A 24,959-nucleotide genomic window follows, 5' to 3' on the forward strand; every position below is an offset into this window, starting at 1 on the left:
CTATGATGAATGAGACATCTACAAATTCTCTACTAAAAAACATATAAAAACGAATAAATTTACATAAAAAACGAAACAGTGGTTTTTTTTATTCGGGGTTTCGGGGTTATTCGGGGTAAGTAAACATATGAAGTTATTATGAATTTAGATTTTTTAACAACAATTTTCATTGAATTGTCATCTTACAAAACATCTCGAACAAAAATGTAAAAAAAACCTTTTTTTTCCAGTTTTTAGAACTAAACTTGAAATGTTTTGCCGGTTTTTACAATAAGAATTTTCAAAAGTTTGGAAGTAAACTTATTGGATTAAATAATATTTTAAAATCTGTTTCACATTAATTGTAAATTTTGTGTGAAAAAAAAAATAATAGAACCGTTGAAATACCAGTCACAACGTTCGGAAATTGTATTCATGGTACATAGAAACGTCTAAGAAATGTGTTCGGTTGAACATATTATTATAGTTTTTTCTAGTAAGTTTTCCTGAGATGTTGTAAAAAGATTCAAAAGTGGTTCAGAATTTTAAACGAAAATTCGAATTTTCAGCTAAAATCTGAAATTGAAATTTTTCCTGAAATTTTGCCAAAATGGAACCTAATTACAACCCTTCAATACATATTCTATTGATCAAGGTACCAGATCGGCCAATTTGTACACAAAATTGTATAATGTAGTTTGAGATTTTAGATTAAAATATTGTAAAATGAGGGTTTTCAAACTTTGTAATTGTGAGGCAGAAGTAGCATAACATTTTTTTGAGAATTTTACAGAACGTCTTTTCACAAAATTCGGTAGTTTTGGGCCAAGTCAAATCTCCGAATTCAGTACTCCACCTTCAAATGTTTTCATGTAAAATGAAAAACAATGTTTCAACTATGTAACATATTCCGTATCAAAAATTGGTGAACTGATGTTTATTTTAGAACAAATTTTTCTGTTTGAAATCTGGAAGAATGCAAGCTTAAAACGATTTTCTAAGATTTTTTAATAACATTTTAAAATGAAAATTTTCATGTATAGTCAATGGAAAACTAAAAAAAATACAATAGTATCGAGAATTACGTATAAGTCTATAAAATAACTTTATATCATCAGCGAATGTTCGAGTGGTCCAACAATGCAAATTGTGTTTAGTGAACACCATGAAACAGTGAATTATTTCAATTTGCGATTTTTTTTGAGGATTTTTTATAACACAGGTAAACAGAGAAAAATTGAATAATTTTCTTATATTCTATACTCAAATTAAAAAGCTCCTGATTTTAACGTCACTCTAGGAAGTTTTCGAAAAAATAGTGGGCATGTCTTCGTCTTTTCGAAATTAGTTCATTTTTTCTCCAATAATTGAATGAATTTAGATTTTGCTACGTTAATTTGCTACGTAAAAATTCAATATTATGTTAAAAATTATTACAAAAAAAAAAGAAATTCGATGAAAACTTTTTGCAACCGATGATGTTTCAAAATGTTCATAAATTAATGAGAAATCTAAACAGATCTAATCAAGATTTTAACATCTCATTAATTTATGAACATTTTGAAACATCATCGGTTGCAAAAAGTTTTCATCGAATTTTTTTTTTTTTTGTAATAATTTTTAACATAATATTGAAATTTTTAGACCCCTCGCCCGAATTTTCAGAAGTACGCAATACGCAGTTTTGTATCTGAAGCTAATGAGTAACATGCTAGATATATTTTCTGAACGTCTATAGTTTGTATCCTATGTAGCCTATGTAGTCTGTGACGTCACAATCAAAGAATTGTGCGCGGGGTCTAGCTACTTTTGTTTTGAGACCCATTATGTATTTCTATTAGTATCCCTAAAAATGTTATATTGTTTGAAATAGTATTTTCCAATGATTGAAAAACAAACATTTACAGTTTCTAAATAATCTTAAATAAATTTGTTTTCACAGGAACCCCAATTATAGTAGTTTATTCTATTTAAGAATTAAATGAAAGGTTTTTTGTTCAAAACTGTTATGTAGTGGCTCTTCAAAAAAATATGACTTTTAAACAAAAAAAAACAAACTTGCAAAGTAGTTGCCCAATCTTTTGTTACAGTTTCGTAAAATTTCCAAAAATTTAACAGTTTTTCAAAATTCTTGCAAACGTTATCAAAGTTCTCTCACCAAACCAGAGACTAGTTTCTTATCATTAAAAATTGTCCTCCTCCCGAATTCGTCTGCATCTCTACACCTCTCTTGTTATTCCACACTCTCTAATGTCTGTATAAAACTTTTTGTCATCAATTGAAATGACAGAAACTTTTTATTGATCATATGGAAAACCAGAAAAAATTTTCCGTAAAACATGTTTTTTTTTGTTCTCGATTCTTGTTTTAATGATCGTCAAATATAGTTTCAACTGTTTCAAATTTTTGGGTTTATAGATATTTATTTTATATTGAATTGACACTGTTTCACTGAATGATTTCTTATTTTTAAACTATTTGCTAGAATATATTTGAATTTTTACTTTAAACCCAATAAACCGGCAGGAATTCACAAATAGATTTAAAAAATTTCAGAAATTAATTAAAATACACTGTTTTGTCTTTTATGTGAATTTAACTGTTTTTATATATTTTTTAGTTTTCCAATGGCCTTTTGATGTGGTACTAATGTCTTAAAAATTTCTCTTACACTTACATAATGTTTAGAAAATATTGAACTTTTTAATGGTTTTATTAGAGAGAAACTACTCAAGATCTCTATAGAATCCTTGAATAATGTTTTTGGTTATATTGTTTTCCCAATAACTGTGCGATTTTTTAAAACAAATATAGTTTTTTTTAAAGATTTTGTATCTTAATTTGGTGGAAAATTCGGTTTGAGTTTTTTTCATGTTAAGGCTACAATCGCAAAAATTTCTTGCATAATTGCAAATTATGTGTTTAAAAAGTAGTTCGGGACAGAATTCACCCACTAGTGTGTCAAAAGTCAAAAGCGTTTTTGATAGCTATATGAAACATGATATTATTTCATGAATATTTCCGTTTTGGAAATTAACTCTGATGAAGGTAATGTGAAGTTAAAGTTTAAATGAACTGTTTCAACTAGTCTTCAACGTGTCCCAATTGCTCTTAAGATTAGTTATTGATTCATTTTAACGCAAATCAATCAAAAAAAACCTAATTTCTTTCAACTGACACCAAAAAATGTGATAAAAATTTTTGGTAATACTTTCTGAAAACTTGAAGAAATTTAAAAACATAAAGAAACCAATATATTTTCTGACAGTTATTTAAAATTGTTTAAATTCAGAATTAGCACGTTTTCTCTTCATCGGGCAAATCAGTCCAAAAAAACAAGTAACACATATCTGCAATTATAAATTTCTGATGTTATGCAGCACCAGACAGTTAGCGGGCTACGCTACGGTTTAGTATCCTTCAAACTGTTTTCGTTTTGTTTGTTGATATGTTAGTACATTTATCTTTGATATTTCTCCTCCACTCCTGAAATAATTTTAAGAAACAGCCTGAATCAGATTCAATCAACTTTTCAAAATTTTCACAAAAGTTCTAAAAATTTTGAAACCGAAAATATTAGTAAAATTAAAAAAAAAAACTTAGAGTGAAACTATTGAAAGTTTTCTTATTTTTTGAATACTTATTGCTTGTTTATTGTTTTTCAAAAAAATTAGGTTTCGAGATGGTAATTTAAGAAAAGTTTTAAAAAAGGTGGTTTTTGTTTCCACTTGTATAAAGCACTTGAAAACTTTATGAAACATTTTCATCGCTCATAACATTATTTTAAATTTTAAAACTTCCTTGGTAGTGCAAGAATTATTCATAGAAAACAAGTCCTCATATTACAAACTGTAAGAAACAGACGAACATTTTTTATCCAACAAAGCAGTTTCAAAACAAAACTGTTTCAAGTAGTTTTGATAGGGGCTTTTTTTTAGTGACATTGGTTCAGTCGTAGACTCATCAACTAATTTAAAACTTTACATCTTGAATTTTCAATGTTTTAAAAACAAAAAAAAATGGGATTCAATGTTCTTTAATTATATATCAATATTTATCAAAAACTAGTTTTACTTTACAAACTTCATGAAACAGTCGAAAATTTTAAATCCACAAAAAAGTTCCAAATAATACTATTTTGAAATTAGAGTCAATGTTTCACTTCCTTCTGGTTTGACATTTATGGATGACATTTTTTGTATTTTACAAAAAGAAACCCGATTATTTCAAATTTAAAACCGTTTGAAAATTATTTTCTGTTACATTTTAAGCAAAAAAGAAAAACACATTCGTAACAATAGCAAAAAAACTACTTTCTCTTTACCAACTTCATGAAATAGCAGATAAATTTTAAACAAAATAGTAAATTTTCCATTTCGTATTTTATGAATAGAACAAGGACTCATCTTCAATTTTTGTGATTTGAAAAACCTCTTTTGCAGCAAAAAATTAGATGGGACTGATGAAAAAGACAAATATTTATTAATTTAATTTGGTAACTTTTTGTTGAAAAAATTGATATTCAAAGTTTACACTAAAAAGTGAAAAAAATTAATATTTCCTTCGAAAGCTTGAGAAACGTGGAAAAATTATCAGTAGGCTGTAAAAAATCCGCTAAAACAAAAAAATCCAAATTCAGTAAAACTTTTGATAACTTCATGAAACATACGTTGAAAATTTCTTCCAAATTCAGAAATTTTGTATAATTTTTTTCGTGAAACTACAAAATGGATTTTTCAAAGATAAAAAATCCATTTTAAAAACCAGAAACTTTTCCAAAAATCTGTTTGAAATGTGTATGAAATATAAAAATCCCAAAAATATTGTTTCAAGTAGTCTTTAAGTGAACTTTAACTTGGTCGTTCATTGGTACTGCTTTTTCACTTCACGAAACAAAATTCCAATTATGTCTGCAAACTTTGTGTTAAAAAATCTAGTGATCAATGTTTTATTTTCGACACCACCTGAGATAATTTTGAGTTCGTAAATTTTGTCAAATGTTCAACAAAAATAATTATTCTTAAACTTAAAATTAAAGTTTCTCATCTGAAAAAGAGAAATTAAAGACAAAAAGAAGTGTTTCAAATAGTCTATAACTTGTTTTAACTGTTTCAGTTAAATTTAAAATTCAACAATTGGATCCAATTATTGTTCAATTTTTTTCTGAATTTTGAAAATATATTGAAACCGACAATTTTAGTGAAATTTTCATAAAATAAAAAGTTCACAGTAAATATTCCAAGTTTTCCCATTACACTGATTTTTTTCCGCAGCTACTCAAAATTCAAACTTTTTTAAAATAAAACATTTGAAATTGAAATTTCTAGAAGATTCGAACAATGTGTAAAAATCTGTATTTATTGGATTCCACTTTGAAAAAACGGCAACTTCACTCATAAATGTGTACCGTTTGAAATACTGAATATCTGAAGGAATCTAAGATAGATTGGAAATTTCAAAATGAATTGAACAATTACTTGAAAATTTTGTGAAACACCCGATGATTTTTTTTTAAATTTTCAATTTGCTTTAACAGATGCCGTTTATCAATTTATCAATTCGAGAGTGATATCGAAATTACTATTTATAAAACTAGCTTGATTCACTGACTCCAAGAAACAGTCGTAAACTTTTATACAAAATTTGTTTCAAAATGCTTTGAATTTTTGCTGTTTTATGAACGAATAAACAACTTTTTATTCCCAATTTGTAATGTTCCAAAAACATAAAACTTATATTTCAAAAAAAAAACAGACATTGTTTCGAATTGAAATTTCCATTTATTTCAAATTCAAAACTATTTGAAAATTACTGTTGTGATACATTTTGAGCGGAAAAAAATTAGCAAGGTGTGCAACCGAACGTTCTAAAATATCTGAAAACCGTGTGAAAACTAGTCCCTGTTGATTTTTTGAATAGTTAATTCGTGATTTTCGCATATTGATAAAAAAAATTAGCATTGTAATATTTCCAAAAAAACTAGCTTTACTTTACAAACTTCATGAAACAATCAAAACATCTTCTTCGACGAAAAATTTCCAAACAATATTGTTTCAAGTTGTTCTGAAATGGTGTCACTCCTTCTGTTACATTATTGCATTACCGACTCAACATAAATTTTTGTGATTTGAAAAACATTTTTTTAACAGCAAAAAATTAAGTTTAGAGCTTAAACACAATTCAATTAACAGTTGTAATGATGTCTTTTGTTCCAACTTTTCTTTCACGTTAAAAATGGAAAATTATCAGAATGAACTGTAATACTTAAAAAAACAGTTCCCGATTTAAAAAAATGCAGAAAAATCCAAAAAGTATTGTTTCACGTAGTCTATGAGTCGACGTTGTTGTTTCAGATTTCCATTAAATGTTGGACAACGTGTGAGAAAAGATCTGGTCATCAATATTTCATTTTACACATCTGACATAATTTCGAGATTGTAAATTTTGCCCAATTTTAGAAAATAAGTAGATTACACAAGAATAAGTAATCTTCTGATTCAAATTGATCGTTTATCTAAAGATAAAGATAAAATGGCAAAGTTCCAAAAACAGTTAACCTTGAAATTCTATGAGAACTTGAATAATTATTTTAAGAAAGTCCACCGAGCAGCCAGTTTTTGAAAACTAATACTTAATAACTAGTCGAAAACGTACTTTTTATTTTAACAAACAAATGTTTAAACAAGTTTGCATAGTTGCTGAAATTTCTAAAAACTCGTAAGAAATATTTGTTGATTTTTGATTTAAAATGCTGTAAATAATGAGTTCGTTAAATATACTCAACTTTTTAAAGCAAATTTTCGAATTGTAAGTTCAATTTTGTATTGAAAATTGTAATTACTAGTTTCTGAAAAATTTGACTGAATTTTAAATAACTTTTTGAAACAGAAATTATTATACATTAGTTGCTTTAAAACAATACTACTACTTTATCTTTTCAAATTCTATTTTCAAAATCGCTTAGGAAAACATTCTGAAGCATACACTGAAAATAATAAAACTGCGTGGCGTGTACTGCAGAAAACCTGATATTTAGGCCCCCTTTTTATCGTCCACTCACGGGGAAAAGGCAAAATTCGGGGCCCAACCAATATCAGGCCGCCGACATCTCACGGGTTCCGTGCGCCGCTATGTTTAACTCGCAGCGGGCGGGGACAGCTTGCCGCGCCCACAACGAGTTAAACATAGCGGCGCGCGGAACCCGCAGGATGTCGGCGGCCTGATATTGGTTGGGCCCCAAATTTTTGCCTTTTCTCCGTGAGTGGACGAGAAAAAGGCGGGGCCTAAATACTAGGTTTTCTGCAGTACACGCCACGCAGTTTTTTTTTATTTTGAGTGTAGGTTCGTATGGAATAAATTGAAAATATTTCAAATTCGATTGTCTGTCTCTTGAAACACTATTTTCGAGTTTATTTTCTTGATTTTGTTACCAATTTTACTTCAATAGAGCTGTCATATGGTTTTTCAAATTCGCTTAGGAAAACATTCTGAAACAGAACATGGTTGAGAGAAAATAACTGTTTCACTGAATATCTGAAATAATATTTTAAAATATTTTGTGACCCGATAACCATTCCATAGTAGACTCAAGTTTTGGAAAAACCTATTTGATTCAGTATTAAACTTTATGGTCGGATTCATAAGCTAAAATTAGAGCTAAACAAATTTACATCTTTAAAAAAAGTGTTGAAATAACAGTTTTTATTTTTTTACTGCTGTTTCATTTAGATTTGATAAAAGAGACGAAGAAATTATGGTTTAATCGGAGTGGCGTTTTGTTGACACGTGAGCTTGACCGGTGGGTGTCGGAAGACCCGCTGACTGTCAATTCGCGCGGATGGACTCGGAGCAGGTAATCGATAAGCGCGGATGAGCATTAGGCCAGTAGAGTGATGTTGGGAAACGGACTTGAAGACGTGTAATCGGGCTAAAAGGAACCGCAACGAGGTTATCTGTGTATCCTCGAAATTACGGGTTGAGAAAATATGGAAAAACTCAACAAAAAATATATTTTAAATCGGAAAAAAGTAGAAGCGAGAGTTAATCTGTATGCTTTACTATAAAAAACCGAATCATTTGTACCGCGCAAACGATACTCCGCGATAACGCTGCATGGCGTTTAGCGGGGCGCGTTTGCATCGGAACAAAATGGCGGCTTTTTAAATAAAGGGTTTTTAGGGTTTTAGTGGAAAACGAAAGGATCAAATTGGGGTGTTTGAGGACGGCTGAGTGATGGTGAGTGAGGGAGCCATGAGCTCAGCGTTGAACGTCCTCGACGTTGGCCGATAACTGGGGCAACCCAGGCAATCGACAACACGTTTTATTTAATTAGTGCAAATATGTAGATAATCGGCCAAGCAATATGTTTGCAGAAAGTTGTCATATTACCAAAATCTCGACTGATTTGACAGCCCTCGTTTTTACAATTCATAGAAAAAAACCTACTGTTTCAGAAATTCCTCTTTATTTTTCGATATAATGTGATATTTTAAAAGTTTCACTTTGTCTTTTGATAGTTCTCTTAATTCGTGTCGCCTATCTTTTCGTTCTCGTATCAATTGAGAAAATGATAAGAATAGTGAATTCGTGACGTCGTTGGAAACGGTTTTTGAAAGTTCATAACAGATTTTAGGGTATATAATGAGGAGATTTCGAAATATTTCTAGTTGCAATTTTTCAGTTGTTAGTGTGTTTTTTTTTTATTTTCGCAAAAATAGGAACTAGGATTGAAACAAATACCATCACTAAATTAACAATTAATCGACTTATTGAAACTGACAATTATTAGAACTGTTTTGCGTTTTGCGCAACTTTTTGTATTTTCGTCGAAATTTCTATGTCTAGTCTTGAAACGACAAATTGTTCATTATGGAAGTTCATCGAATATATTTAAAAACCTGCGAAGTTATTTTGCGTTATTGAAATGTCAAAAACAAAGTTTTAAAACAAAATCGACTTTTTCAGTAAATTTTTATAAACAACATATCCGAACTTTGAGTATTCAATCGTAAATTTGAAGTGTTATTTTTTCAAAAACTTCTCTATTATTTTTGTAATGCTGCTCAAATTTAAAATACCTTCTTGAAACAGTTGTTTTTAAAATATCTTTGTTACAAGATTTGGAAGATTTTTTTTGTTTTTCAACATAGTCTTTGGTATTTTTGGATTTGAAATTTCATTGTTGGAATTTGGAAATACAAACTTTGATCTTTTTTCTTGTTACCATTAGACTGATTTACAAATTGAAAAATTTCTTATAACTCTTATAAAATTTTTCAAAAATGTTTTGTGATTAATTTTTTTTCTATATATATTTTTTCTGTTTCATCTGTTAGATTTTGATTATTTCGAATGCATTCGAATGGAGATTTAATGATAATTTCTAAAGATCAATTACTCATTTCAAAACCCAGTCAGTAATCAATAATCGAGCTACCACAATAATGTTTGTTCTATTTTCGATCAAGTTTAAGATACTTTATTGAAACAGTTGTCATAAATTATGGCTTTTGGTTCATAATAGCTTTTTAGTAAGTTTTCTTTTTAAATACTTGTTTTTAGTCAAAAACTGGCACGTTATTCTCCGAAAAACCTTCTCACTAACTTCTTTTAGAATTTGGATTACAGTTTCATAAATTCTATGAAACAGTTCAAAATTTGTATTTCTTCAATTTATTTTGTTTTTAAATACTTATTTTAATTAAAAAACTGAAACATTATTTGCCAAAAAATCCCTTTTCACTACCTTTTTTTTTAGAATTTAAAGTCTCGAACTACATATGTAGTAAACAATTCGTCTTTTGTGTGTCAGAATCATTATTATTATTATGATTGTCTTGTAACAAAAAATTGTGCAAACACAAAAATTTACAGTTTCATGAATTTTATGAATCAGTTCAACATATTCTTCAATATTATTCGTCTAATGAAACTTTATAATTTCTATAGTTTTTCGAATTTAAGTTTTTATAAATTACTTATAAACTTTTTTGTATATACGAAAACCGATTCACAAAGGCAGTATTCAATGGAAATCCAATAAAAGTTGCAGTTATCATAACATCGTGAAACCGAAATTTTTTTTTGGTTTTTTTTTGTCTGTTCCAAAGTTTTCATATAGAATATCAAGTTTCCAATACAACATTACTCCAAAAGAATGTACAAAACATAATTTACTACCTATTTGTGTTCACACGAGACTTATGAATCACTGCTGATAAGGTAATGACGTACAAAAACTATTGTTATCACTTATCACTTACCCGGAATCGACCCGTTTCATAATAGGTGAAAAGTGAGTTCATTCTTTGGTGACTTATTGGGCTTCTCGATTTTAGCGTTTTTTTTTTCAAATAATTTTTTGTTAGTAAAAATTATCATTAAAATCATTTTGCAATATTATTAATTGAAACAAACTTTTAATTCAACAATTTGAAGTAAAAATTAAATTGATATTTAAGAGCTTTGAAACAGTAATTTTTTTCAATTTTTTTCTGATACTTTTTCAAGTTTTCCATAAATTTGGGACCTGAAAATTTAAAAAATATTGTGATCTGCCATCGTTCCATGTTTCTAATAAATCTTTAACTATGCAGTAGCTCACTAATATGGCTCAGTTACCAAAATAAATATTTTCCACTATTTCTGATTGTTTTTTTGTTGAGAGCTAAATGAATTGTTTTAGTTTTCCGGCCATATTATTAAAATCATCTATTTAAATGTCTTTCATTTGTTATACGTTAATTTCAAATAATCGTTTAAAAAATAAAACTGAAATTCGAGAAATTCAAATAAATTTTTTTCACTGTTTTCGGTGGTCCATATCAAGTCCAGGCCGCGATCCACATTTCGTTAACACCATAATGTAATGAAAATTGATATTCTAAGTTAATGAAAATTTTGAAAAAGAGAAAAACGAGTTCGATCGGTTTCACGATGTTACAATAAGTGTAATTTACAATCATTCTCTATTGCATCGTTCCACTCTTGGTAAACTGTGTTGGAAACCTCATGTTCCTGAAACGCTACCAAATGCAGAAAAAATAATTTTTTCTAAAAAATTTCTTGACCAATTTATTTCATTATTGGTATTAACACAATTTTTATTCATGTGGCTATTCTGAAACGGTGATTTTTTTTCGGTAATGCAAAATTTCAACTGTTTCTTACAGAACTTTTTTGAAGCAAAACTAGACTTTGGAAGTTATGTCAGATGAAAAAAAAATTAACACGACGGGTGCAAGTATAGGAACAGAAGAATTGCAATCGAGAAACACTAGATCAGTTTTAAGAAAATAATATTCAAACTTGAGAAAAGTTTGAAACCGTAAAAAATATGAGCTCTAGAATCCCAAATATTTGACTTTCTAGAAAACAAATTAGTACGAATCAGTTTTTTTTAAATCCAAAAAAAAATGTTGGAAACAAAAATTGTATATCAATTCAACGTTCTAGTATCTAGATTGTAAAATTATTTTTAAAACTCAAAAAAGTAAATAAATAAAATTATAATCTCATCACTTCCAAAATTCTTTTCACACCTTTTTCTATTTATTTTCCTTATCACTTTCTCAATTCTTGCACTACAATCTAGTCATCACCATGTTTACAATCAATTTTGGATCAAAAACTGTCTCAGCTGTTCTGTTTCTTCCTTTCGACTCGTTTTTCCAGTTTTAGTTGTTGTGGAATATGTACGCGTAAAAGTGTTGTGTAAAAAGTTCAAAGATCCATCTTGCATTTGTTGTCTGCGGCCGACAAAAACCGGGTCCGTCAAGCGGACTCTACCGCACATTATGGCGGCCTGTCAGGTGTCGGGCGCTTGATTCATTTCTAGGGAAACAAAAACTCGCGTTGTTAAAAAGATACTAATCTAATCCCAAGCGTAATCCCAAATTTTTATATAAAAATTTTATTACAGTTTCATGTCGGGAGTAAAAAATTAGCACAATTTGTTCAGATATTGAGCACGTCATATTTTTATTATTACAAAAAACAAGTAGTTTGGCGCGTTAAAAAATTTCTACTTTTCCGTAGACAAATTTGAAATTTCGAAAAATTGTGCTGTTTCATATTGGTTTTATAAGCTTTTCAATTTCTAACGAAACAATAATTAAATTTACTTTATGACGATTTAATGCAATAATTTAAGCTTCAAATATTCAAAAATCCCTGAATTTCAAAAAACGTGACTTTTGAAAGTTAAGATTATCTTCTGATAAGATAAGGCAGAATACAAAAAAGATGAAAATGTTATCAGACTTTTTGCAATTTATCAGAAAATTTAGATGATCCTAGGCATGGTGATTATATGGGTGGAAGTGAGAAGAGATATTTCATTTCGTCGCAGAAACTTTTTCTCTTCCCCACTGATAACTGATTTACGGATGTTTTTTAGTCAGAATTTTTGTACCTTTACTGTATTTTCTGATTTGATAAGGTTTTTTTTCGATTATCGGAAAAACAAAAAATTTAATAGCGCCCGACGTCTCACGGGAAAATTTCTGAGCCACAATGGTTTGATGAGATGCCGTGAAAATGTCTTTAAAAAAACTACCGTTTCACACAAAACATATAAAAATCTTTCGGTTTTCGGATTGATTGCTTTAGAACGCTCACAGAAATTTTCTAAATTTTATATGTTTGTTTGAAAATTGGAAAAATCTCAGTTTTGCCACTTTATTGGGAATCGTCGCTTGAAAAATTCATAATATTTTAGTGCCTGCGTATGTCTCAAATATCTTAAAATTCAGGCATTATAGAGTTTTGAATATGCGACAGTGTCATAGTTTTGAAAAATTTTCCTGTTTCATCAAAACATTTAGATTTATTCAAAAACGTCTTCGATTCCTTTTCGGAATATGTGTAAATTGAACAAAATTTTACTGTTTCACTAAAAAGTCATATTTGACCAGACTTTTCTTACAACTTAATTTATCTTCTTTTTCGCCGAACAATTAATCAAATATTATAAAAATCTGACGCTTTGGGAAACTGTACACATTTTCAAAATTGTCAAAAGTTTATTTTCTGAAGTTGAAAATTGTTTCACTGTGTGCATATTTAATGTAAATTTAAACATCCTTTGATTCCGTTTTCTTTTTTGGAGTTTGTTAAAAAGTGGTTTAATTAATTTATACAGTAGGGAAACTACAACTTTTTCAAACTTTTTCTTCGTAAAGTTATAATTTTCGCTTCTAGTTTATTAATGAAAAAAAAACGTATTTTTTGTGAAACAGTACATATTACTGGCATTCTCCAAAAAAATGTCTCAGTATTAGATTTTTTGGAAAAACATTGTTTCGCTATTAAGTTATTAGAAGTTGTACTCGGAGCTTATTGATGAAACAAAATTTAAAAAAAGGATGGAAACATAGCATTGATACTAAAATTATCAAAAAATTTGGGTCTTGGAAGTACATATTTGCAATTTTTTGTAGACTAACGTATAACAACTATTTGAAAAAGTACTTTGAATTCGAATTTTAGGAAATTTAATAAAAAATAATTAGAAAGCAACCCAAACAAAAGTTTGAATGAATTTTTAGTGAATTTATGAAACATGGCGCATAAAATTTTCCAAAACTTGAAATTGTAAATAAAAAATTATTGGTTGGCGGGATTGTAGTGGAGCTAAAATCTCAAATAAAATGTTTCAACTAGTCTTCAACTTGACCTAATTTTTCTCAGTTCAATGAAATTGTAGTAGACTGCTGCCAAAAGATTCTTTTTTTTTGCAATAATATTCGACTATGTGACTAAATTTTCAATTTTTTGTTCGACCTATTTATCAATTTTAAAGTGAGATAACCAAATTTCACTTCTACCGGAAACAGTAAAATTGTTTTGTTCCAAATTTGCTGATAAAATTAGTTTTGAATGAAAAATTGTTTCACATTTTCCTTTTTAAGACAGACTCAAAACTTTCTCAGTATGATATTTTCTCTCCCTCTTCCTGAAAAAAAATGAGGTTTTTATTTTCTCAGTCACGAGGAATACCATCTGACTTTAATTTAAATAAGTGGATAAAATTCTGTCTGAAACAGAAATTTTTTTAAAGTTTTTTGTTCCGATTCGTTCCCAGAAAACTAGTCTCAACTAGACTCATAGCCAATAAAAATCGTAAATCGGATTTTCCATTGAACGTATTTTTAAAAAACACGATTTGGACTTTTAAGTCAGATTTTGTCTAGTATTAAAATTATTATCATTTTTGAAGAAAATATCACAAAGTAATAATTTTTTCAAACTGTTTCAATGTCTCAATAAATTTTTTTGAAAAAATTTAAAGGACAATGACAACTTGTTACTTATAGTTGAAAGTAGGTGCCATGCTAATTCAAAAAGTTTACTGTTTCACAGTTATTTGAATTAAAATTTAATAGGACACAAAGGTGCTTTGTGCTTTTTCGAAATTTTGAGTTTTCTTTTTTTTAATTTTGTTCAGGGAAGTATTTTTCTAATTATGCTAAAGTTTTTTTTCTTTTTTTCTAGAATATTCTTACCAGTTTTGATGTAATAGATAGAAACGGTAAACTTCATATACTTAGATTTTCTGCTTTTTTTGAGTACTGCTCTACAACAGTGAGATACCCTGGAGGAGAGGTAAAACATATTTTCGTACGAGATCCTACCATTTTGAAAGTTTATTTAAAAATGCCTACTTCACTAATAACTTTTCTACAAATGACTAGAAAATAAAATTTTTTAATTGGAAATGTTTCAAAGATTACTGTTTCAAAATTTCCATGTAATTATTTCTCGTTAGAACAAGAGTAATGTCCAAAAATTCAGAATCCAGTTTTCATTAACAACACCTGTATACGGAAAAGTTCTGAAAATGCTTTTCTCTTTATATTGAGAAGCAATTTACAAGACCCGACATTTCACCAACAATCCTTTTGGGGGAACCCGCAAGATGTCGGGCGCTATCAGACTCAAAAAAAACTCTGCTAAAGTGTGCCGTAATAAAAAAGTAGCAGCCGACATATTGTCAGATTTCTGAGGGCAGCCCCGCGCGGTGTCGGGTGCAGAGTAATGTACTTATTCTCAAATTTCAATGATTTAGCAACATTTTTTAAAGTTTTCTTCATCCTTTTCTACCACACAGTTAGAAGAATAGTGATACGACCTTTAAAATTTCCGGGAAATTCAAAAAAAAAAAAACAAATATTGCTTCAACATTCTCATAAACCCTGTTACTTTTCAACGGTAATAATCTTGTCAATTTGTGTTAAAGCCGCAAAAATGTCTTTAATAATATTTCAAAAAATTGATCCAAGTTTTCCCTTTAGGACTTTAGGACTTACGGTAGAATATTTTAAAAATTGCAACAAAAAAAAAGAATATTGTTTCACAACCTCCATAAAATGTTCAGTGTTCCTTTAATCCCATTCGTATCGTTTTACTTACAATTTCCATTTTACTGAAATTAAAAATTTTCTCGTGATAAAAACGATTTCTGATATATTGCGAAGGCCAAATCGATCCAAATAATCAATCACCTCCAAACTTTGATCGTTCAACGCAAGAAGCCCGCTTAATTTGAAAAAATCGTCGTATTGGTCAAGTTTCAACTTCCCATCACTTTTCTCTCTCTCTCTCTCTCTCTCTCTCTCTCTCTCTCTCTCTCTCTCTCTCTCTCCACTAAATACTTCCAACCGCACAGTTCAAAGATAGAAGATATTTATTCCATGAGATAGTGTGCTGGACTGAAGAGAATCAGAAAATCTAGTCTTCTGATCAGAGAGAGAGAAAAAGAGACACATGACCGTACTTGACGGCGACTTGTTTGTCGGTAGAGGGGGCCTGATTCTTTTTTGTATTGATTTCTCTCTTCTGGGTTACTGATAATTCACTTTTTTGGAAGGAATTTTTGTGTTTCCGCGCAATAATGTTTTTTTTCTATATTTCGAGAATTCAACTTAGGTAATCAACAAGACGAATACTGCTGCTTACAATTTTTCCAGATCCCATAATTTTGAAACTGTAATAAAATTAACGAAAACATTTATTTTTTTTGCTAGCAGATTTATTAAGGGTTTTTGGTAAAAATCAGGAGGTTGTTAGAAATATTAACTTTAATGAACTTCAGAAAACGGTCTAGAAAATTTGATATTCCAAAATCTCATAGCATTTGCTAGTAAAAACAATTTAACAAATAAGCATCACCATTTTAATAATTACTGAAACAGCAAATTTTCAAAAAAAAATTACATAAAACTAATTTAAAGCGTTTATAATTTATAATTCAAAAATGTCTACTTTTTCTGAATGTTCTTATATTTTGAAGTTAAGTTTCTCGTTATTACAAAGTTGCTTCAATGTGAAATTTATACGCAAAAGCTTTGAATTTTGGAATAGCTTCTTCTATTTTTTCTGTTTCGAAAAAATAAAATTCGATAATTTTTTACCGAATTTTTTTTTGGTGCAGAAGAGATTTTAGAAACGGTAGAAAATGGTGGTTTTCAAGAGTTTTCAAATTTTTATTTTTAATAAAAAGTTATGTATTTTGAATATCCCAAATGTTCAGTTAATTTCAAAAAAAATTGATTGTTAAAATTCACAATTTTCTACTTTTTCTGAATGTTCTCAAATTTTAATATAATTTTTTGGAATCAATAATTGTGTCATATTCAAACTTACCAAAAATTTCTTAAAAGTGTATATAAAACTTTTCTGGAATAGCATTGCATTTTTCATCGTTTCAAAAATAAGACTTTTTGATTTTGGTTTGATTTCTAATTTTGAAAATGATTTAGAATAATTAAAATTTTGGTGAACACCCCCTATTGTCAGTAATATAAAATCGGAGAAATTATTGATTTTTTGAAACAGTAATGACACTTTTTGAATACAAATTTTATTTCTTCTGTAATATTTGTTGTTAATTATTCTATTTTTCCCATAATTATCCTTTTTTTTTTTCGAAAATCTACTTTCAAAGAATTTTTTGTAATTTCTTAATTGATTCCAGCTTATCATTTGAGATACCAAAAAAACCAGATATAGCAATTTTATAACAAGACAGGCATTAATTCACACTCTCATTGAAACAGTGGAATTTTTAAATTTTCGATTTTTTGAATCTTCTCTTCAATTTTCTTTTCATCTAATCATTTTTTTTTCAATTTCAGATAATCAATCTCATTGCAAAGTCTTTCAATTTAATTTGACATCAATTATGTCTTCTGGCGGTAACAGTTCAAATGTGAATAGAAATTCTGGGAGTAGCAATGTGATTACTTTGAATGGTATGATTCCCTGTTTGACCAAAAATTTTTAAACTTTAAAATTTTCAGATTCTGACGAAGAAACCGAGGACAGCAATTTGGGCAGCAGCTCGTCCACAAATCTTTGCAAAGTTAGTTTCAAATCTTTGCAAAGTTAGACTAGTATTGCACAAAAATTTCTAAAATTGTTCTAAACTTTTTGAAACAGTAATTTTTTTCCTATAAAAAAAGTTTCCACACTTTTAAAAGTTCCTCACTAAAATGTTCTGTGACCAATTTTTGTTTTATCGGATTACGGAATTTAGAGTCTGTTTGCATCATTGAACCACTCACAAAGGGGCACATATTTTGAAAAATCACGTGAGTTTTCGTATATGTAGTTAGGACGGGAAAGTTTTTTTCAATAAATTAATATTATTGTCTAAAGCAATTGCCATTCCTGGAGAAGGTGAAACAGAGCTTTATAAATTTTAAATTAAGTTGACAAAGATTTAAATACAAAACTTATCCTGAATCTTCGTTGCTACAAGTTGCAAATTCCCGTAAATTAAAGTAAAAAAATTATGGGGCACATCAATTACATTTCAGGTATGCGGAGCCGAAAAAGCTGCTCTTCACTACGGAGCACTGAGCTGTGTCGGATGTAAAGGCTTCTTCCGTCGGGCTCTTCTGAAGGCTGATCAACTGGAATGTGCTGCAAATGGAGAGTGTACAGTTAGTGTTTTGCGTGAGTTTGACATTGGGAATTGCGCAGTTTTTTACTTTTTTTTACTTTTTGAAAGCTATCAAAGTCATATTGACATTCTGTTTGAGTCAAAATGTATATTTTAGTGTTGAAACAGTAAAAATTATAAATTCGTTAAATAATTTTAATCATAAAACCTATGCAATTGCGCGCTTGAAACAGTTTTTCCTTTACCAAAGTCAATTTATTGTGTTTTTTCTTTCAGAGAAAACCCAATGCAGAAGCTGTAGATTCAATAAGTGCCTACGCGAAGGAATGAATCCTGCTTGTGAGTTTTATTTTCAATCCAAAATTTTTGGAATTTTTTATTTATTTCTATACGATTTTTAAATCGTGACATAAGTTCGAATATACATAAAAATAAATCGTTTTCAGTTAATACCTGAAAGTAAATTTTATTCTTGAAACAGTAGTTTTTTTTTTCAATTTTTGATTTTCCAGACTTTATACGTTTTGTGTTTTGATATCAATTCAATATTTAATTTTTCCGTTTATAATATAGCAAAAACAAAAAAAAATTATGCAGTAAAGCAGTTAAACATATTTGGAACAATATAGCAGTTTCGAATGTATTAAATACTATTGAACTCCCCTTTTTAAGACAAAAATTATTTCAAAAATTTTCAGTTTCAAGTTTCCCATAAATGTTTCAGCTTTTGTTTTAACGGTACTCATCCTTCAAATTTAATATGATATCTCAGATGTCCGCCCAAACCGAGACGCACCTCCAAAGCCACGTAAGCCGACAACTACAGTAGCCACGTGCGATCAAACTGATCGTGGTAGGACCACAAAAAGCCGCGAGGAGTGGATGAAAAAGATGACGGTTGAGATGAGAACAATATTAATGACACTGTTGAATATTGAGACAAAAGTAGGTATTTCGCGCGGGGGCCTCGGTTATCGTCGGCTGCTGACACAATTTCTATTAATTACAGGTAATGAAAGGAGATACACAACAAGAAGCATCAAAACTGTACCCGCTGAAAGGAATTGATAAGCTCAGTGATATCATTGAAACACCGATTCAATTAAAAGGAAAACGAACAGAAATGAGATATGAAGCATACAGAATGGCTGGAAATGATGAGTTATGTGCAATTGCCTATCGGAGGTTGATTGCTGCAATTGATTGGGTTGAATCGCTGTCACCACTGTTGGGACACCTAACGCCTCAGGATAAGGTAATAAATATTCTTTGCAAAGTGAGAAAATAATGGAATTTAGAAAAAATAAGTTTTAGAAAATTGAAAAAAATAAAAAAAAAATATTGCTTCACCCTATTTATTTAACTGACGTTTGTTTCTACAAAGCGCTCTCCATTCATTACTTGCTACATGGCTTTATCCTCAAATTTAGTTTTAAAGTGGATTTAATTATAATTGCTAGTTTTTCTTCAACTTTCTGGCCTGATACTAAATCTCTTTGAAAAACTTTGATTTCGCTGAAAAAAAGGTGAGAAGTTGACACAGAACACCTTTTTTCAATAGTTACTGTTTCAAAAGTCTTTAAAAAAAAATTCCAAAATTCCGAAATTCCAAAATTTTATTTTTCAGGATTTTTCTAATGTTGACTGCAAATACACTTAAAATAAAAAACTGCGTGGCGTGTACTGCAGACAACCTAATATTTAGGCCCCGCCTTTTTTTCGTCTACTCACGGGATAAAGGCGAAATTCGGGACCCCAACCAATATCATACCGCCGACATCTCACGGGTTCCGCGCGCCGCTGCGTTTAACTCGCTGTGGGCGTGGTGAGCTGTCTCCGCCCGCTGCGAGTTAAACATAGCTGCGCGTGGAACCTGTGAGATGTTGGCGGCCTGATATTGGTTGGGGTCCAAATTTTTGCCTTTTCTCCGTGAGTGGACGAGAAGAAGGCGGGGCCTAAATATTAGGTTTTCTGCAGTACACGCCACACAGCTTTTTTTCATTTTTAGTGTAACATCATTTGCACAAAAAAATTGGTTTCAAATTGTTTTCAAAAAAATTCCCAATTTTAACTTAAAAATCACGCTTAATTAATAATATTCCCTCAGATAGCACTGGTCAAATCTTCATTCGCCCCACTTATGGTCTTCAATTTTTGTGCGAGAACAGCAGAAGCTTGTCAGGATGAGAATGTTCTATGCCTTTGTAATTTTGCATATGTTCCACGGAATATATCAAAAATGTATGAGGACACATAGTGAGTTTTAGTTTTTTTGAATTATTTTCTTGGACTTTATGAGAAGTTTCAATATTAAATAGAATAGCTAGCTAGAATTCACTAACAATGTGAAACAGTAAACATTTCTTATTCATATTTGTTTATAAAGTACATATGTGTCCAATTTAGGAGCTTGACGGAAAATTAGCGAGGCAATCACAAAACCTTACAACAATTTGAGAAACATTTTTTCCTAATTTCAAACACAAAAATAATGTTAGTGTAACAGTGAAATTTTTTAAAAATCAACTAAATTGTTTTCTAGGTATTTCTTCATTTTAGAAATGAATTTCTAAAAAAATTCTTTTTTGTTTAATTGATAATGCCAATTGAGAATATTACTTGTACAAATGCTTTCACGACTTTAAATTTTCATATGTACATATGTTCTTTGCTCTTATTTAAGACTTATGACGCCACGCCACGTTGTGTGAGTTTGACAGCAAATTAACGGGGAAATCAAAAAATAATAAAATATTTTGATAATGCCATTTGAGAATAATACTTGATTTGTCTATATTTTGAAGACAATTTTCACTTATTTGGTTCGATGTTCTTGTAATTAAAGCCTCAAAAAGATCATGCACTTTTCAAATAAGTTTGAAACAGTGAACAATTTTTCAACTTGAAATGTTTATTCTCGTTCCGTTTCGGTAAACTATTATATTAGTCAGCATTTTCAAGAATTCATTACTTTTGTATTTCTTAAAATCATTTCAAAATTTCAGTCACCTCGGCAACGGACTCGTGGAACGTGCTCTAAATGAGCTTGTAGCAGTATATCGGGAATATGGTATGAGAGAAGAGGAAATTGTTTGCGTGAATGCAATGATTTGTCTGAATCCTCTGGCAAAAGATGTATCGGATTCTTTGTTTGAAAAGATTGTTGAGCTGAGAAATCGAATTGCTGATTGTCTTTTTTCAATTGTTAAGGAGGTTCGATTAAGTCCGACACCGAATGTATGTTACGGACATATACTTCTTTCATTGGCTACTGTTACAGTAAGTTCATATTTGTTTTATTTGTTTGACGTTGAACAGAGTTTTTAAGGGATTTGAAACGTTGTTTTATTTTAAAAATTGATTTTTTTAAAAATGGTAAAACTTTTTTTCCGTTTCGTGTAATGATAAGCAACAATGGGTTTCGAGTGATTTGTTCAAGGCGCTTTAAACGTTATAGGCTTTTACTGATTTGACGACGAGAAAAATATTTGTAGAGGGTTAACTCACAATTTTTTTGGAAATGTTCAACTAGAAAGAAAATGAAATTTTAAAGTATTAAAATCTTAACTTTGCTTCTACACAGTCACACATTTAAAAGTTAAAATTTTGAAAATCTACCGTTTCAACAATGTTTGATATTCATTTATTATAAATCTGAACTGTTTGTTTTTGGATTCATATTTACTTGCCTCATTCGAATTTATTCTAAACTACTTTTATAGTTCATAACTTCTCCAAATTCATGTTCCCCAATTTTTGCAGGAACTAGCAAATGCGATGAGTGAAAATCTCCAATTTGCTCAAACATTTTCAAATCAAGGAGAAATTCCACTTCTCACTGACTTATTCGGCTGTTTCACAGTTGAACCATTTTTCAAAGAAGTCGACGAGCTGGCGGCAATGAGTTTGGAAAAGGCGAAAGCTGAAAAGAAGAAGGAAATGAGTACACAAACTGATAGGTTGCCTCCTCCAAGAGCATTATTGGTCAGTTTTGATATGAATTTTGAAATTTCAAGAAATTGTAGAAATACATTGTTCTGCCAAAAAAAATGATTATTTTTTTCGATTTTTTTTTAAATTATAGTTTTCAATAATACAAAAGAGACCAGACTCGCAACACATTTTAAATTAGAACATGATTTACATTAACTTGACGAAATTGTACTTTTTTTTGAAAAAAAAAAGTTTACTGTTTCGTGGCTATCATTTAATTCAATACCAGACTCTTTCATATTTTATGCAGTTCTCTAACCGAGTAATATTTTCAGAAACGACAAGCAACTATCGATGAGGACAGCGAAGAACCTGCTCGACAGAATTTTCGACTTTTGCAGCCTCCAAACAATTTCTACATTACTGAAATGTTGGATGATTTGAGGGTGAGCTATATGTTTTTAGCATTTTTTTTTCGTTTCCTTTGTGTTTGCAAGTTCCCCATGAGACATAAAGAGTCTGAAATTTTTATGAGTTACTTATTCTTTTCACAGTTTTCAAGTGATTCAAAATACCAGTAAGTTAATATGAAATATTTTTCTTCATAAGCGACCTGCACATCATTGTGTTTTTCCATTAGTCATTAGTTTTTCAAAACTAGTTGAAACATACAATTTTTCTTGAGAATTCCAATTCCAAACTCTTCCGTTTTGTTTTTTTTTTAAATCTACTTTATTTATGATTTAGTTTTGAAAACGAATCACATAAAGTGAATAGAAGTTTATCAATTTTCAAATTTATTTTTTTAAACAATCAAATTGTTATATTTAGCTAATAAGAAATGATTTTTTTAAAACTCACCTAATGTTAATTTTTAGAAGAAAAACAAATTATTCTACATTTTTATTAAAAATTTATTATGTTCCATCTGAAAGAAGATAGAAATTAAAGCTGAAATTATATAACTGATATTTATAAACGTTTTGAAACAGTACGAAATTTGTTTTTTTTTTCAAATTCTTATTTCTCGACGATTTGTTATATGGAATAGCTTTAAAAATCAATTTTATATTAACAACTCGAGAAACTGAAAATTTTGAAACAAAAAAAATTAAATCAACTGTTTCATCTACTCTATATTTTCTTTCCACTTTAAAATTTTTTTAGTTCGCTCGTGTTGGCAGATAATTTCAATTTTCAACATTTAAATGTTTTTAACACTATTTAAATCCTTCAAACAAGAACGTTAATTTCTAAAAAAAAGTATTTCTAAAATTAAATCAACTGTTCTACTCACTCCATATTTTCCTTCGCTTTAAGATTTATTCAGTGCTTCTAGCAATTCCACAATACCTACTTTTCCCATTTCCCACATTTTTTCCATTGTCTCCCTACGTGTTCCAGGCACCCTCTTCCACCCAATCGTCGTCTGATGATCCTAATTCTGCTATGGTATCCACACTGTTTTGAAATTAAATTTTATTCATTTTTCAGAACAATCACGCCGAGAATCATTTGATAAGTCTCAACTTTGACGCTTCAAACGTTTCGAATGCAATCGCTTCGAGACCCAGTTTTGAGGATTTGGGTACTGTACCAAGTGGTTCAACAGTAACACGACGAATTGGGAGTAATATTCAAGGTTTGTGATTTAATGATATTTGAAACGGTCTGATATATTGAAAAATTGTTCGACAATTTGAATTTATTAACATTGTGAAACAGTAAAAAACATGTTCTAAAATTTGTGTTTCTGGAGTTGCCAAAAACCATTGCTCATGAAAAAAAAACACATTTTCAACATTTCCAGGACCATCCCACCTCCCTCAATGTGGTTCTACAGTAACCCAAAGACCTACAGTACCCTCCTCCACAACATCCTCCACATTCTACAATTTCCCTCCACCACCTGGTTATCCACCATTAAATGCTGGATACACACCGAATGTCAACTATCCGAATTTGTATCAACAACCACAGTATTTCCAGAATTTTCAGCAAAATAATTACCCATCTCAAGTCATGGAACAGCAAAATTATGGAAATGTTGAAAGTACCAGTTACCCATTTCCACGAAATGATGGTTTTGTGTATAATCATCCGAATATTCCATACTCACATCATAATAATAGTCTACAACAAAATAATTTTCATAATCAATATGCAAATTAGGTCTTCAAATGATCAAGCGTCCGACACCTGACGGGCCAGAACCCGTAAGATGTCGGGCGCTTTTCTTTTCCCCCTCCTCCTCCACATTTCCTACAATCCGGTGGCATAATTCTTCACTTTTCATATGGTTTTCTATTTGGTCAAATGCTGATGATTTACGTGTAATTTCTCCCGAATTTCTATCAAATTTCTTTGCGATTCTTGCGATAATATGTGATTTTCAAGGTTTTATGAATAAAATTTTATATTAAACTTTTGTGTGTTTTCAGTTTTTGTTTTGCAAAAATTTTAATTTTTTTAATTTGACTGGTATAATACGAGGCAAAGTAAAGCACAATAATCTTTGATAATTTTGTAAAGTTTTTGAAACGGTAGATTTTTTTAAATAATTTTTTTTCAACACTTAACAGCTCTATACTAATTTCACGGTGAAATGTTCTGTTTTTCGATTTTTCCTGGTCAGATTAGGGAATTCGAAGTTTGTTCTTATTTTCAACATATATATTACAGAATGATGTGAATTTTTGGTTTTGAAAACCTTGATTGATTTGATTTAATCATCAAAAAATGATCATTTTATGTAGAAAATGTGAAACAGAGCATACACTTTTCTCGCCACTTGGTTAGTTCCGAGCATTTTTATATTGATTTTTAATTTTTTTTTTCAGAACCTTACAAAAACAGATTTTGAAATTCGAGAGGTCCACGATAGCCCGGCTTGCTCCCAGGCGGACATGCCTACCGTGCCTACCTTATTTTTTATTATTTCGCAAATTTTAGAGCTTATATAATATTTGACACCATTTGTCACAAAAATTCTCGAAAATTGGCATTTTTATTTATATTTAAACTGTTTAAAAATCAATTAAGTTTATCGGCATTCGGAAACAGTAAACTTTATTTCGAAAAATGGTTAGTAGAATAAAATATTTGTTAAATGAGAATATACTTTTAGAGAATAGAAAAACAA

At 29.7% G+C, this 24,959-nt stretch overlaps 2 protein-coding genes and 127 non-coding genes across 131 annotated transcripts; 63 read left to right on the forward strand and 66 right to left on the reverse strand.

Annotated features, from left to right (window-relative positions):
* Positions 1–11: 11 nt before the first annotated feature.
* 21ur-2596 lies at positions 12–32 on the reverse strand. Its single transcript, NR_062807.1, has one exon.
* Positions 33–913: 881 nt separating this feature from the next.
* 21ur-6769 lies at positions 914–934 on the forward strand. The gene has a single exon (NR_062808.1).
* A 153-nt stretch (positions 935–1,087) lies between these two features.
* On the reverse strand, positions 1,088–1,108 carry 21ur-3582. Its single transcript, NR_062809.1, has one exon.
* A 374-nt stretch (positions 1,109–1,482) lies between these two features.
* On the reverse strand, positions 1,483–1,503 carry 21ur-434. Its single transcript, NR_062810.1, has one exon.
* A 1-nt stretch (position 1,504) lies between these two features.
* Positions 1,505–1,525, forward strand: 21ur-6871. Its single transcript, NR_062811.1, has one exon.
* Positions 1,526–1,902: 377 nt separating this feature from the next.
* Positions 1,903–1,923, reverse strand: 21ur-9475. The gene has a single exon (NR_062812.1).
* A 7-nt stretch (positions 1,924–1,930) lies between these two features.
* On the forward strand, positions 1,931–1,951 carry 21ur-14511. The gene has a single exon (NR_062813.1).
* Positions 1,952–2,599: 648 nt separating this feature from the next.
* Positions 2,600–2,620, forward strand: 21ur-3147. Its single transcript, NR_062814.1, has one exon.
* A 75-nt stretch (positions 2,621–2,695) lies between these two features.
* On the forward strand, positions 2,696–2,716 carry 21ur-982. The gene has a single exon (NR_062815.1).
* Positions 2,717–2,911: 195 nt separating this feature from the next.
* 21ur-4817 lies at positions 2,912–2,932 on the reverse strand. Its single transcript, NR_062816.1, has one exon.
* Positions 2,933–3,100: 168 nt separating this feature from the next.
* On the forward strand, positions 3,101–3,121 carry 21ur-3758. Its single transcript, NR_062817.1, has one exon.
* A 361-nt stretch (positions 3,122–3,482) lies between these two features.
* Positions 3,483–3,503, reverse strand: 21ur-1413. The gene has a single exon (NR_062818.1).
* Positions 3,504–3,701: 198 nt separating this feature from the next.
* 21ur-12067 lies at positions 3,702–3,722 on the forward strand. Its single transcript, NR_062819.1, has one exon.
* A 52-nt stretch (positions 3,723–3,774) lies between these two features.
* On the reverse strand, positions 3,775–3,795 carry 21ur-5928. Its single transcript, NR_062820.1, has one exon.
* Positions 3,796–3,926: 131 nt separating this feature from the next.
* On the forward strand, positions 3,927–3,947 carry 21ur-2688. Its single transcript, NR_062821.1, has one exon.
* Positions 3,928–3,948, forward strand: 21ur-8471. The gene has a single exon (NR_062822.1).
* A 57-nt stretch (positions 3,949–4,005) lies between these two features.
* 21ur-1892 lies at positions 4,006–4,026 on the reverse strand. The gene has a single exon (NR_062823.1).
* Positions 4,009–4,029, reverse strand: 21ur-275. Its single transcript, NR_062824.1, has one exon.
* A 223-nt stretch (positions 4,030–4,252) lies between these two features.
* On the reverse strand, positions 4,253–4,273 carry 21ur-3955. The gene has a single exon (NR_062825.1).
* Positions 4,274–4,280: 7 nt separating this feature from the next.
* On the forward strand, positions 4,281–4,301 carry 21ur-11805. Its single transcript, NR_062826.1, has one exon.
* Positions 4,302–4,577: 276 nt separating this feature from the next.
* Positions 4,578–4,598, reverse strand: 21ur-913. Its single transcript, NR_062827.1, has one exon.
* On the reverse strand, positions 4,579–4,599 carry 21ur-8937. The gene has a single exon (NR_062828.1).
* 21ur-14654 lies at positions 4,581–4,601 on the reverse strand. The gene has a single exon (NR_062829.1).
* Positions 4,602–4,849: 248 nt separating this feature from the next.
* 21ur-323 lies at positions 4,850–4,870 on the forward strand. The gene has a single exon (NR_062830.1).
* Positions 4,871–5,099: 229 nt separating this feature from the next.
* 21ur-12805 lies at positions 5,100–5,120 on the forward strand. The gene has a single exon (NR_062831.1).
* Positions 5,101–5,121, forward strand: 21ur-11046. Its single transcript, NR_062832.1, has one exon.
* On the reverse strand, positions 5,104–5,124 carry 21ur-5787. The gene has a single exon (NR_062833.1).
* Positions 5,125–5,404: 280 nt separating this feature from the next.
* On the reverse strand, positions 5,405–5,425 carry 21ur-13329. Its single transcript, NR_062834.1, has one exon.
* 21ur-12987 lies at positions 5,411–5,431 on the reverse strand. The gene has a single exon (NR_062835.1).
* Positions 5,432–5,535: 104 nt separating this feature from the next.
* On the reverse strand, positions 5,536–5,556 carry 21ur-6985. Its single transcript, NR_062836.1, has one exon.
* Positions 5,557–6,070: 514 nt separating this feature from the next.
* On the forward strand, positions 6,071–6,091 carry 21ur-10068. Its single transcript, NR_062837.1, has one exon.
* Positions 6,072–6,092, forward strand: 21ur-4690. Its single transcript, NR_062838.1, has one exon.
* Positions 6,075–6,095, forward strand: 21ur-992. Its single transcript, NR_062839.1, has one exon.
* Positions 6,096–6,339: 244 nt separating this feature from the next.
* 21ur-10319 lies at positions 6,340–6,360 on the forward strand. Its single transcript, NR_062840.1, has one exon.
* Positions 6,341–6,361, forward strand: 21ur-492. Its single transcript, NR_062841.1, has one exon.
* A 203-nt stretch (positions 6,362–6,564) lies between these two features.
* Positions 6,565–6,585, reverse strand: 21ur-5334. The gene has a single exon (NR_062842.1).
* Positions 6,586–6,798: 213 nt separating this feature from the next.
* 21ur-11756 lies at positions 6,799–6,819 on the reverse strand. The gene has a single exon (NR_062843.1).
* Positions 6,820–7,310: 491 nt separating this feature from the next.
* Positions 7,311–7,331, reverse strand: 21ur-15061. Its single transcript, NR_062844.1, has one exon.
* Positions 7,332–7,546: 215 nt separating this feature from the next.
* Positions 7,547–7,567, forward strand: 21ur-8405. The gene has a single exon (NR_062845.1).
* Positions 7,568–7,608: 41 nt separating this feature from the next.
* On the reverse strand, positions 7,609–7,629 carry 21ur-13894. The gene has a single exon (NR_062846.1).
* Positions 7,630–7,730: 101 nt separating this feature from the next.
* Positions 7,731–7,856, reverse strand: Y73F8A.1159 (Alpha/beta hydrolase; the record flags this gene model as incomplete). Its single annotated transcript, NM_001268933.1, has 1 exon — positions 7,731–7,856. The coding sequence occupies one exon, from the start codon at positions 7,854–7,856 to the stop codon at positions 7,731–7,733; it is 126 nt and encodes a 41-aa protein (NP_001255862.1).
* On the forward strand, positions 7,742–7,762 carry 21ur-3201. The gene has a single exon (NR_062847.1).
* Positions 7,857–8,684: 828 nt separating the features above from the next.
* Positions 8,685–8,705, reverse strand: 21ur-15040. Its single transcript, NR_062848.1, has one exon.
* Positions 8,690–8,710, reverse strand: 21ur-7689. Its single transcript, NR_062849.1, has one exon.
* Positions 8,711–8,979: 269 nt separating this feature from the next.
* Positions 8,980–9,000, forward strand: 21ur-14436. Its single transcript, NR_062850.1, has one exon.
* 21ur-4781 lies at positions 8,981–9,001 on the forward strand. Its single transcript, NR_062851.1, has one exon.
* Position 9,002: 1 nt separating this feature from the next.
* Positions 9,003–9,023, reverse strand: 21ur-6807. Its single transcript, NR_062852.1, has one exon.
* Positions 9,024–9,401: 378 nt separating this feature from the next.
* On the reverse strand, positions 9,402–9,422 carry 21ur-2132. The gene has a single exon (NR_062853.1).
* A 135-nt stretch (positions 9,423–9,557) lies between these two features.
* On the reverse strand, positions 9,558–9,578 carry 21ur-7910. The gene has a single exon (NR_062854.1).
* 21ur-8482 lies at positions 9,561–9,581 on the reverse strand. The gene has a single exon (NR_062855.1).
* Positions 9,562–9,582, reverse strand: 21ur-9277. Its single transcript, NR_062856.1, has one exon.
* A 312-nt stretch (positions 9,583–9,894) lies between these two features.
* 21ur-2135 lies at positions 9,895–9,915 on the forward strand. Its single transcript, NR_062857.1, has one exon.
* Positions 9,916–9,985: 70 nt separating this feature from the next.
* Positions 9,986–10,006, reverse strand: 21ur-4971. Its single transcript, NR_062858.1, has one exon.
* Positions 9,987–10,007, reverse strand: 21ur-12911. The gene has a single exon (NR_062859.1).
* A 116-nt stretch (positions 10,008–10,123) lies between these two features.
* Positions 10,124–10,144, forward strand: 21ur-1655. Its single transcript, NR_062860.1, has one exon.
* Positions 10,145–10,298: 154 nt separating this feature from the next.
* On the forward strand, positions 10,299–10,319 carry 21ur-11083. Its single transcript, NR_062861.1, has one exon.
* Positions 10,320–10,384: 65 nt separating this feature from the next.
* On the reverse strand, positions 10,385–10,405 carry 21ur-4020. Its single transcript, NR_062862.1, has one exon.
* Positions 10,406–10,523: 118 nt separating this feature from the next.
* Positions 10,524–10,544, forward strand: 21ur-10411. The gene has a single exon (NR_062863.1).
* Positions 10,527–10,547, forward strand: 21ur-4564. The gene has a single exon (NR_062864.1).
* A 116-nt stretch (positions 10,548–10,663) lies between these two features.
* Positions 10,664–10,684, forward strand: 21ur-6860. The gene has a single exon (NR_062865.1).
* A 136-nt stretch (positions 10,685–10,820) lies between these two features.
* On the reverse strand, positions 10,821–10,841 carry 21ur-15245. Its single transcript, NR_062866.1, has one exon.
* On the forward strand, positions 10,832–10,852 carry 21ur-5252. The gene has a single exon (NR_062867.1).
* A 97-nt stretch (positions 10,853–10,949) lies between these two features.
* Positions 10,950–10,970, forward strand: 21ur-5251. The gene has a single exon (NR_062868.1).
* 21ur-4752 lies at positions 10,951–10,971 on the forward strand. Its single transcript, NR_062869.1, has one exon.
* A 68-nt stretch (positions 10,972–11,039) lies between these two features.
* Positions 11,040–11,060, reverse strand: 21ur-2842. The gene has a single exon (NR_062870.1).
* Positions 11,043–11,063, reverse strand: 21ur-1853. Its single transcript, NR_062871.1, has one exon.
* Positions 11,064–11,182: 119 nt separating this feature from the next.
* Positions 11,183–11,203, forward strand: 21ur-7288. The gene has a single exon (NR_062872.1).
* 21ur-12422 lies at positions 11,184–11,204 on the forward strand. Its single transcript, NR_062873.1, has one exon.
* A 34-nt stretch (positions 11,205–11,238) lies between these two features.
* Positions 11,239–11,259, reverse strand: 21ur-1387. The gene has a single exon (NR_062874.1).
* Positions 11,260–11,942: 683 nt separating this feature from the next.
* On the forward strand, positions 11,943–11,963 carry 21ur-7379. Its single transcript, NR_062875.1, has one exon.
* Positions 11,964–12,088: 125 nt separating this feature from the next.
* Positions 12,089–12,109, forward strand: 21ur-5661. Its single transcript, NR_062876.1, has one exon.
* On the forward strand, positions 12,093–12,113 carry 21ur-12537. Its single transcript, NR_062877.1, has one exon.
* A 466-nt stretch (positions 12,114–12,579) lies between these two features.
* On the forward strand, positions 12,580–12,600 carry 21ur-404. The gene has a single exon (NR_062878.1).
* A 311-nt stretch (positions 12,601–12,911) lies between these two features.
* 21ur-8713 lies at positions 12,912–12,932 on the forward strand. The gene has a single exon (NR_062879.1).
* Positions 12,933–13,067: 135 nt separating this feature from the next.
* On the forward strand, positions 13,068–13,088 carry 21ur-1844. Its single transcript, NR_062880.1, has one exon.
* A 233-nt stretch (positions 13,089–13,321) lies between these two features.
* On the forward strand, positions 13,322–13,342 carry 21ur-4760. The gene has a single exon (NR_062881.1).
* Positions 13,343–13,380: 38 nt separating this feature from the next.
* Positions 13,381–13,401, reverse strand: 21ur-8479. The gene has a single exon (NR_062882.1).
* A 214-nt stretch (positions 13,402–13,615) lies between these two features.
* 21ur-11123 lies at positions 13,616–13,636 on the reverse strand. The gene has a single exon (NR_062883.1).
* A 37-nt stretch (positions 13,637–13,673) lies between these two features.
* On the forward strand, positions 13,674–13,694 carry 21ur-2502. The gene has a single exon (NR_062884.1).
* Positions 13,695–13,747: 53 nt separating this feature from the next.
* On the reverse strand, positions 13,748–13,768 carry 21ur-2625. The gene has a single exon (NR_062885.1).
* A 142-nt stretch (positions 13,769–13,910) lies between these two features.
* Positions 13,911–13,931, forward strand: 21ur-8035. Its single transcript, NR_062886.1, has one exon.
* Positions 13,932–13,955: 24 nt separating this feature from the next.
* Positions 13,956–13,976, reverse strand: 21ur-9915. The gene has a single exon (NR_062887.1).
* On the reverse strand, positions 13,959–13,979 carry 21ur-483. Its single transcript, NR_062888.1, has one exon.
* A 295-nt stretch (positions 13,980–14,274) lies between these two features.
* 21ur-1899 lies at positions 14,275–14,295 on the forward strand. The gene has a single exon (NR_062889.1).
* Positions 14,296–14,376: 81 nt separating this feature from the next.
* 21ur-12689 lies at positions 14,377–14,397 on the forward strand. The gene has a single exon (NR_062890.1).
* Positions 14,398–14,757: 360 nt separating this feature from the next.
* On the forward strand, positions 14,758–14,778 carry 21ur-956. Its single transcript, NR_062891.1, has one exon.
* Positions 14,779–15,193: 415 nt separating this feature from the next.
* On the forward strand, positions 15,194–15,214 carry 21ur-15434. Its single transcript, NR_062892.1, has one exon.
* Positions 15,197–15,217, forward strand: 21ur-271. The gene has a single exon (NR_062893.1).
* Positions 15,218–15,371: 154 nt separating this feature from the next.
* Positions 15,372–15,392, forward strand: 21ur-10970. Its single transcript, NR_062894.1, has one exon.
* On the forward strand, positions 15,373–15,393 carry 21ur-4901. Its single transcript, NR_062895.1, has one exon.
* A 168-nt stretch (positions 15,394–15,561) lies between these two features.
* Y73F8A.1162 lies at positions 15,562–15,625 on the forward strand. The gene has a single exon (NR_062896.1). It is a non-coding gene; the product is annotated as an Unclassified non-coding RNA Y73F8A.1162 (non-coding RNA).
* Y73F8A.1160 lies at positions 15,562–15,625 on the reverse strand. Its single transcript, NR_062897.1, has one exon. It is a non-coding gene; the product is annotated as an Unclassified non-coding RNA Y73F8A.1160 (non-coding RNA).
* Positions 15,626–15,901: 276 nt separating this feature from the next.
* On the reverse strand, positions 15,902–15,922 carry 21ur-4203. Its single transcript, NR_062898.1, has one exon.
* Positions 15,923–16,105: 183 nt separating this feature from the next.
* 21ur-9230 lies at positions 16,106–16,126 on the reverse strand. The gene has a single exon (NR_062899.1).
* Positions 16,127–16,283: 157 nt separating this feature from the next.
* On the forward strand, positions 16,284–16,304 carry 21ur-3150. The gene has a single exon (NR_062900.1).
* 21ur-192 lies at positions 16,287–16,307 on the forward strand. The gene has a single exon (NR_062901.1).
* Positions 16,308–16,599: 292 nt separating this feature from the next.
* 21ur-3625 lies at positions 16,600–16,620 on the forward strand. The gene has a single exon (NR_062902.1).
* Positions 16,621–16,748: 128 nt separating this feature from the next.
* 21ur-8038 lies at positions 16,749–16,769 on the reverse strand. The gene has a single exon (NR_062903.1).
* Positions 16,770–16,967: 198 nt separating this feature from the next.
* Positions 16,968–16,988, reverse strand: 21ur-7106. Its single transcript, NR_062904.1, has one exon.
* On the reverse strand, positions 16,971–16,991 carry 21ur-10345. The gene has a single exon (NR_062905.1).
* Positions 16,992–17,105: 114 nt separating this feature from the next.
* nhr-5 (Nuclear hormone receptor family member nhr-5) lies at positions 17,106–24,245 on the forward strand. Of its 3 annotated transcripts, NM_001276894.4 has the most exons (13): positions 17,106–17,231; positions 17,280–17,341; positions 17,799–17,937; positions 18,161–18,223; positions 18,657–18,829; positions 18,894–19,139; positions 19,992–20,140; positions 20,890–21,163; positions 21,647–21,868; positions 22,153–22,263; positions 23,222–23,269; positions 23,312–23,459; positions 23,628–24,245. In NM_001276894.4, exons 1-13 carry the CDS (start codon positions 17,162–17,164, stop codon positions 23,987–23,989), a joined length of 2,067 nt encoding a protein of 688 aa, NP_001263823.2. In that variant the 5' UTR covers positions 17,106–17,161; the 3' UTR covers positions 23,990–24,245. The 3 variants fall into 3 exon arrangements, 2 of the variants coding, with proteins under 2 accessions (NP_001263823.2, NP_001379260.1); NM_001392445.1 differs by lacking the exon at positions 23,222–23,269 and having other exon boundaries at positions 17,109–17,231; positions 23,628–24,241; NR_101983.1 differs by lacking the exon at positions 23,222–23,269 and having other exon boundaries at positions 17,162–17,231; positions 17,799–17,924; positions 23,628–23,989.
* On the reverse strand, positions 17,352–17,372 carry 21ur-8692. Its single transcript, NR_062906.1, has one exon.
* 21ur-10790 lies at positions 17,601–17,621 on the reverse strand. The gene has a single exon (NR_062907.1).
* 21ur-4932 lies at positions 17,986–18,006 on the reverse strand. Its single transcript, NR_062908.1, has one exon.
* On the reverse strand, positions 18,117–18,137 carry 21ur-9866. Its single transcript, NR_062909.1, has one exon.
* On the reverse strand, positions 18,299–18,319 carry 21ur-13020. The gene has a single exon (NR_062910.1).
* 21ur-15274 lies at positions 18,401–18,421 on the reverse strand. Its single transcript, NR_062911.1, has one exon.
* Positions 18,627–18,647, forward strand: 21ur-4128. The gene has a single exon (NR_062912.1).
* On the forward strand, positions 19,272–19,292 carry 21ur-4022. Its single transcript, NR_062913.1, has one exon.
* 21ur-4719 lies at positions 20,171–20,191 on the reverse strand. The gene has a single exon (NR_062914.1).
* Positions 20,172–20,192, reverse strand: 21ur-14285. Its single transcript, NR_062915.1, has one exon.
* Positions 20,324–20,344, reverse strand: 21ur-4926. The gene has a single exon (NR_062916.1).
* Positions 20,325–20,345, reverse strand: 21ur-12744. The gene has a single exon (NR_062917.1).
* 21ur-6024 lies at positions 20,703–20,723 on the reverse strand. The gene has a single exon (NR_062918.1).
* Positions 20,707–20,727, reverse strand: 21ur-14597. Its single transcript, NR_062919.1, has one exon.
* On the forward strand, positions 20,853–20,873 carry 21ur-7607. Its single transcript, NR_062920.1, has one exon.
* On the forward strand, positions 21,319–21,339 carry 21ur-13438. Its single transcript, NR_062921.1, has one exon.
* Positions 21,980–22,000, reverse strand: 21ur-2194. The gene has a single exon (NR_062922.1).
* Positions 22,118–22,138, forward strand: 21ur-11870. The gene has a single exon (NR_062923.1).
* Positions 22,119–22,139, forward strand: 21ur-8947. Its single transcript, NR_062924.1, has one exon.
* 21ur-11066 lies at positions 22,417–22,437 on the reverse strand. The gene has a single exon (NR_062925.1).
* 21ur-3112 lies at positions 22,420–22,440 on the reverse strand. Its single transcript, NR_062926.1, has one exon.
* On the reverse strand, positions 22,742–22,762 carry 21ur-7942. Its single transcript, NR_062927.1, has one exon.
* On the forward strand, positions 22,985–23,005 carry 21ur-2994. Its single transcript, NR_062928.1, has one exon.
* On the forward strand, positions 22,986–23,006 carry 21ur-13347. Its single transcript, NR_062929.1, has one exon.
* 21ur-5451 lies at positions 23,148–23,168 on the forward strand. Its single transcript, NR_062930.1, has one exon.
* Positions 23,476–23,496, reverse strand: 21ur-6347. Its single transcript, NR_062931.1, has one exon.
* A 49-nt stretch (positions 24,246–24,294) lies between the features above and the next one.
* Positions 24,295–24,315, reverse strand: 21ur-6229. Its single transcript, NR_062932.1, has one exon.
* Positions 24,316–24,520: 205 nt separating this feature from the next.
* On the reverse strand, positions 24,521–24,541 carry 21ur-10132. The gene has a single exon (NR_062933.1).
* Positions 24,542–24,959: the final 418 nt, after the last annotated feature.

Source organism: Caenorhabditis elegans, chromosome IV (assembly GCF_000002985.6).
Source record: "Caenorhabditis elegans chromosome IV".
Classification (NCBI taxonomy): domain Eukaryota; kingdom Metazoa; phylum Nematoda; class Chromadorea; order Rhabditida; family Rhabditidae; genus Caenorhabditis; species Caenorhabditis elegans.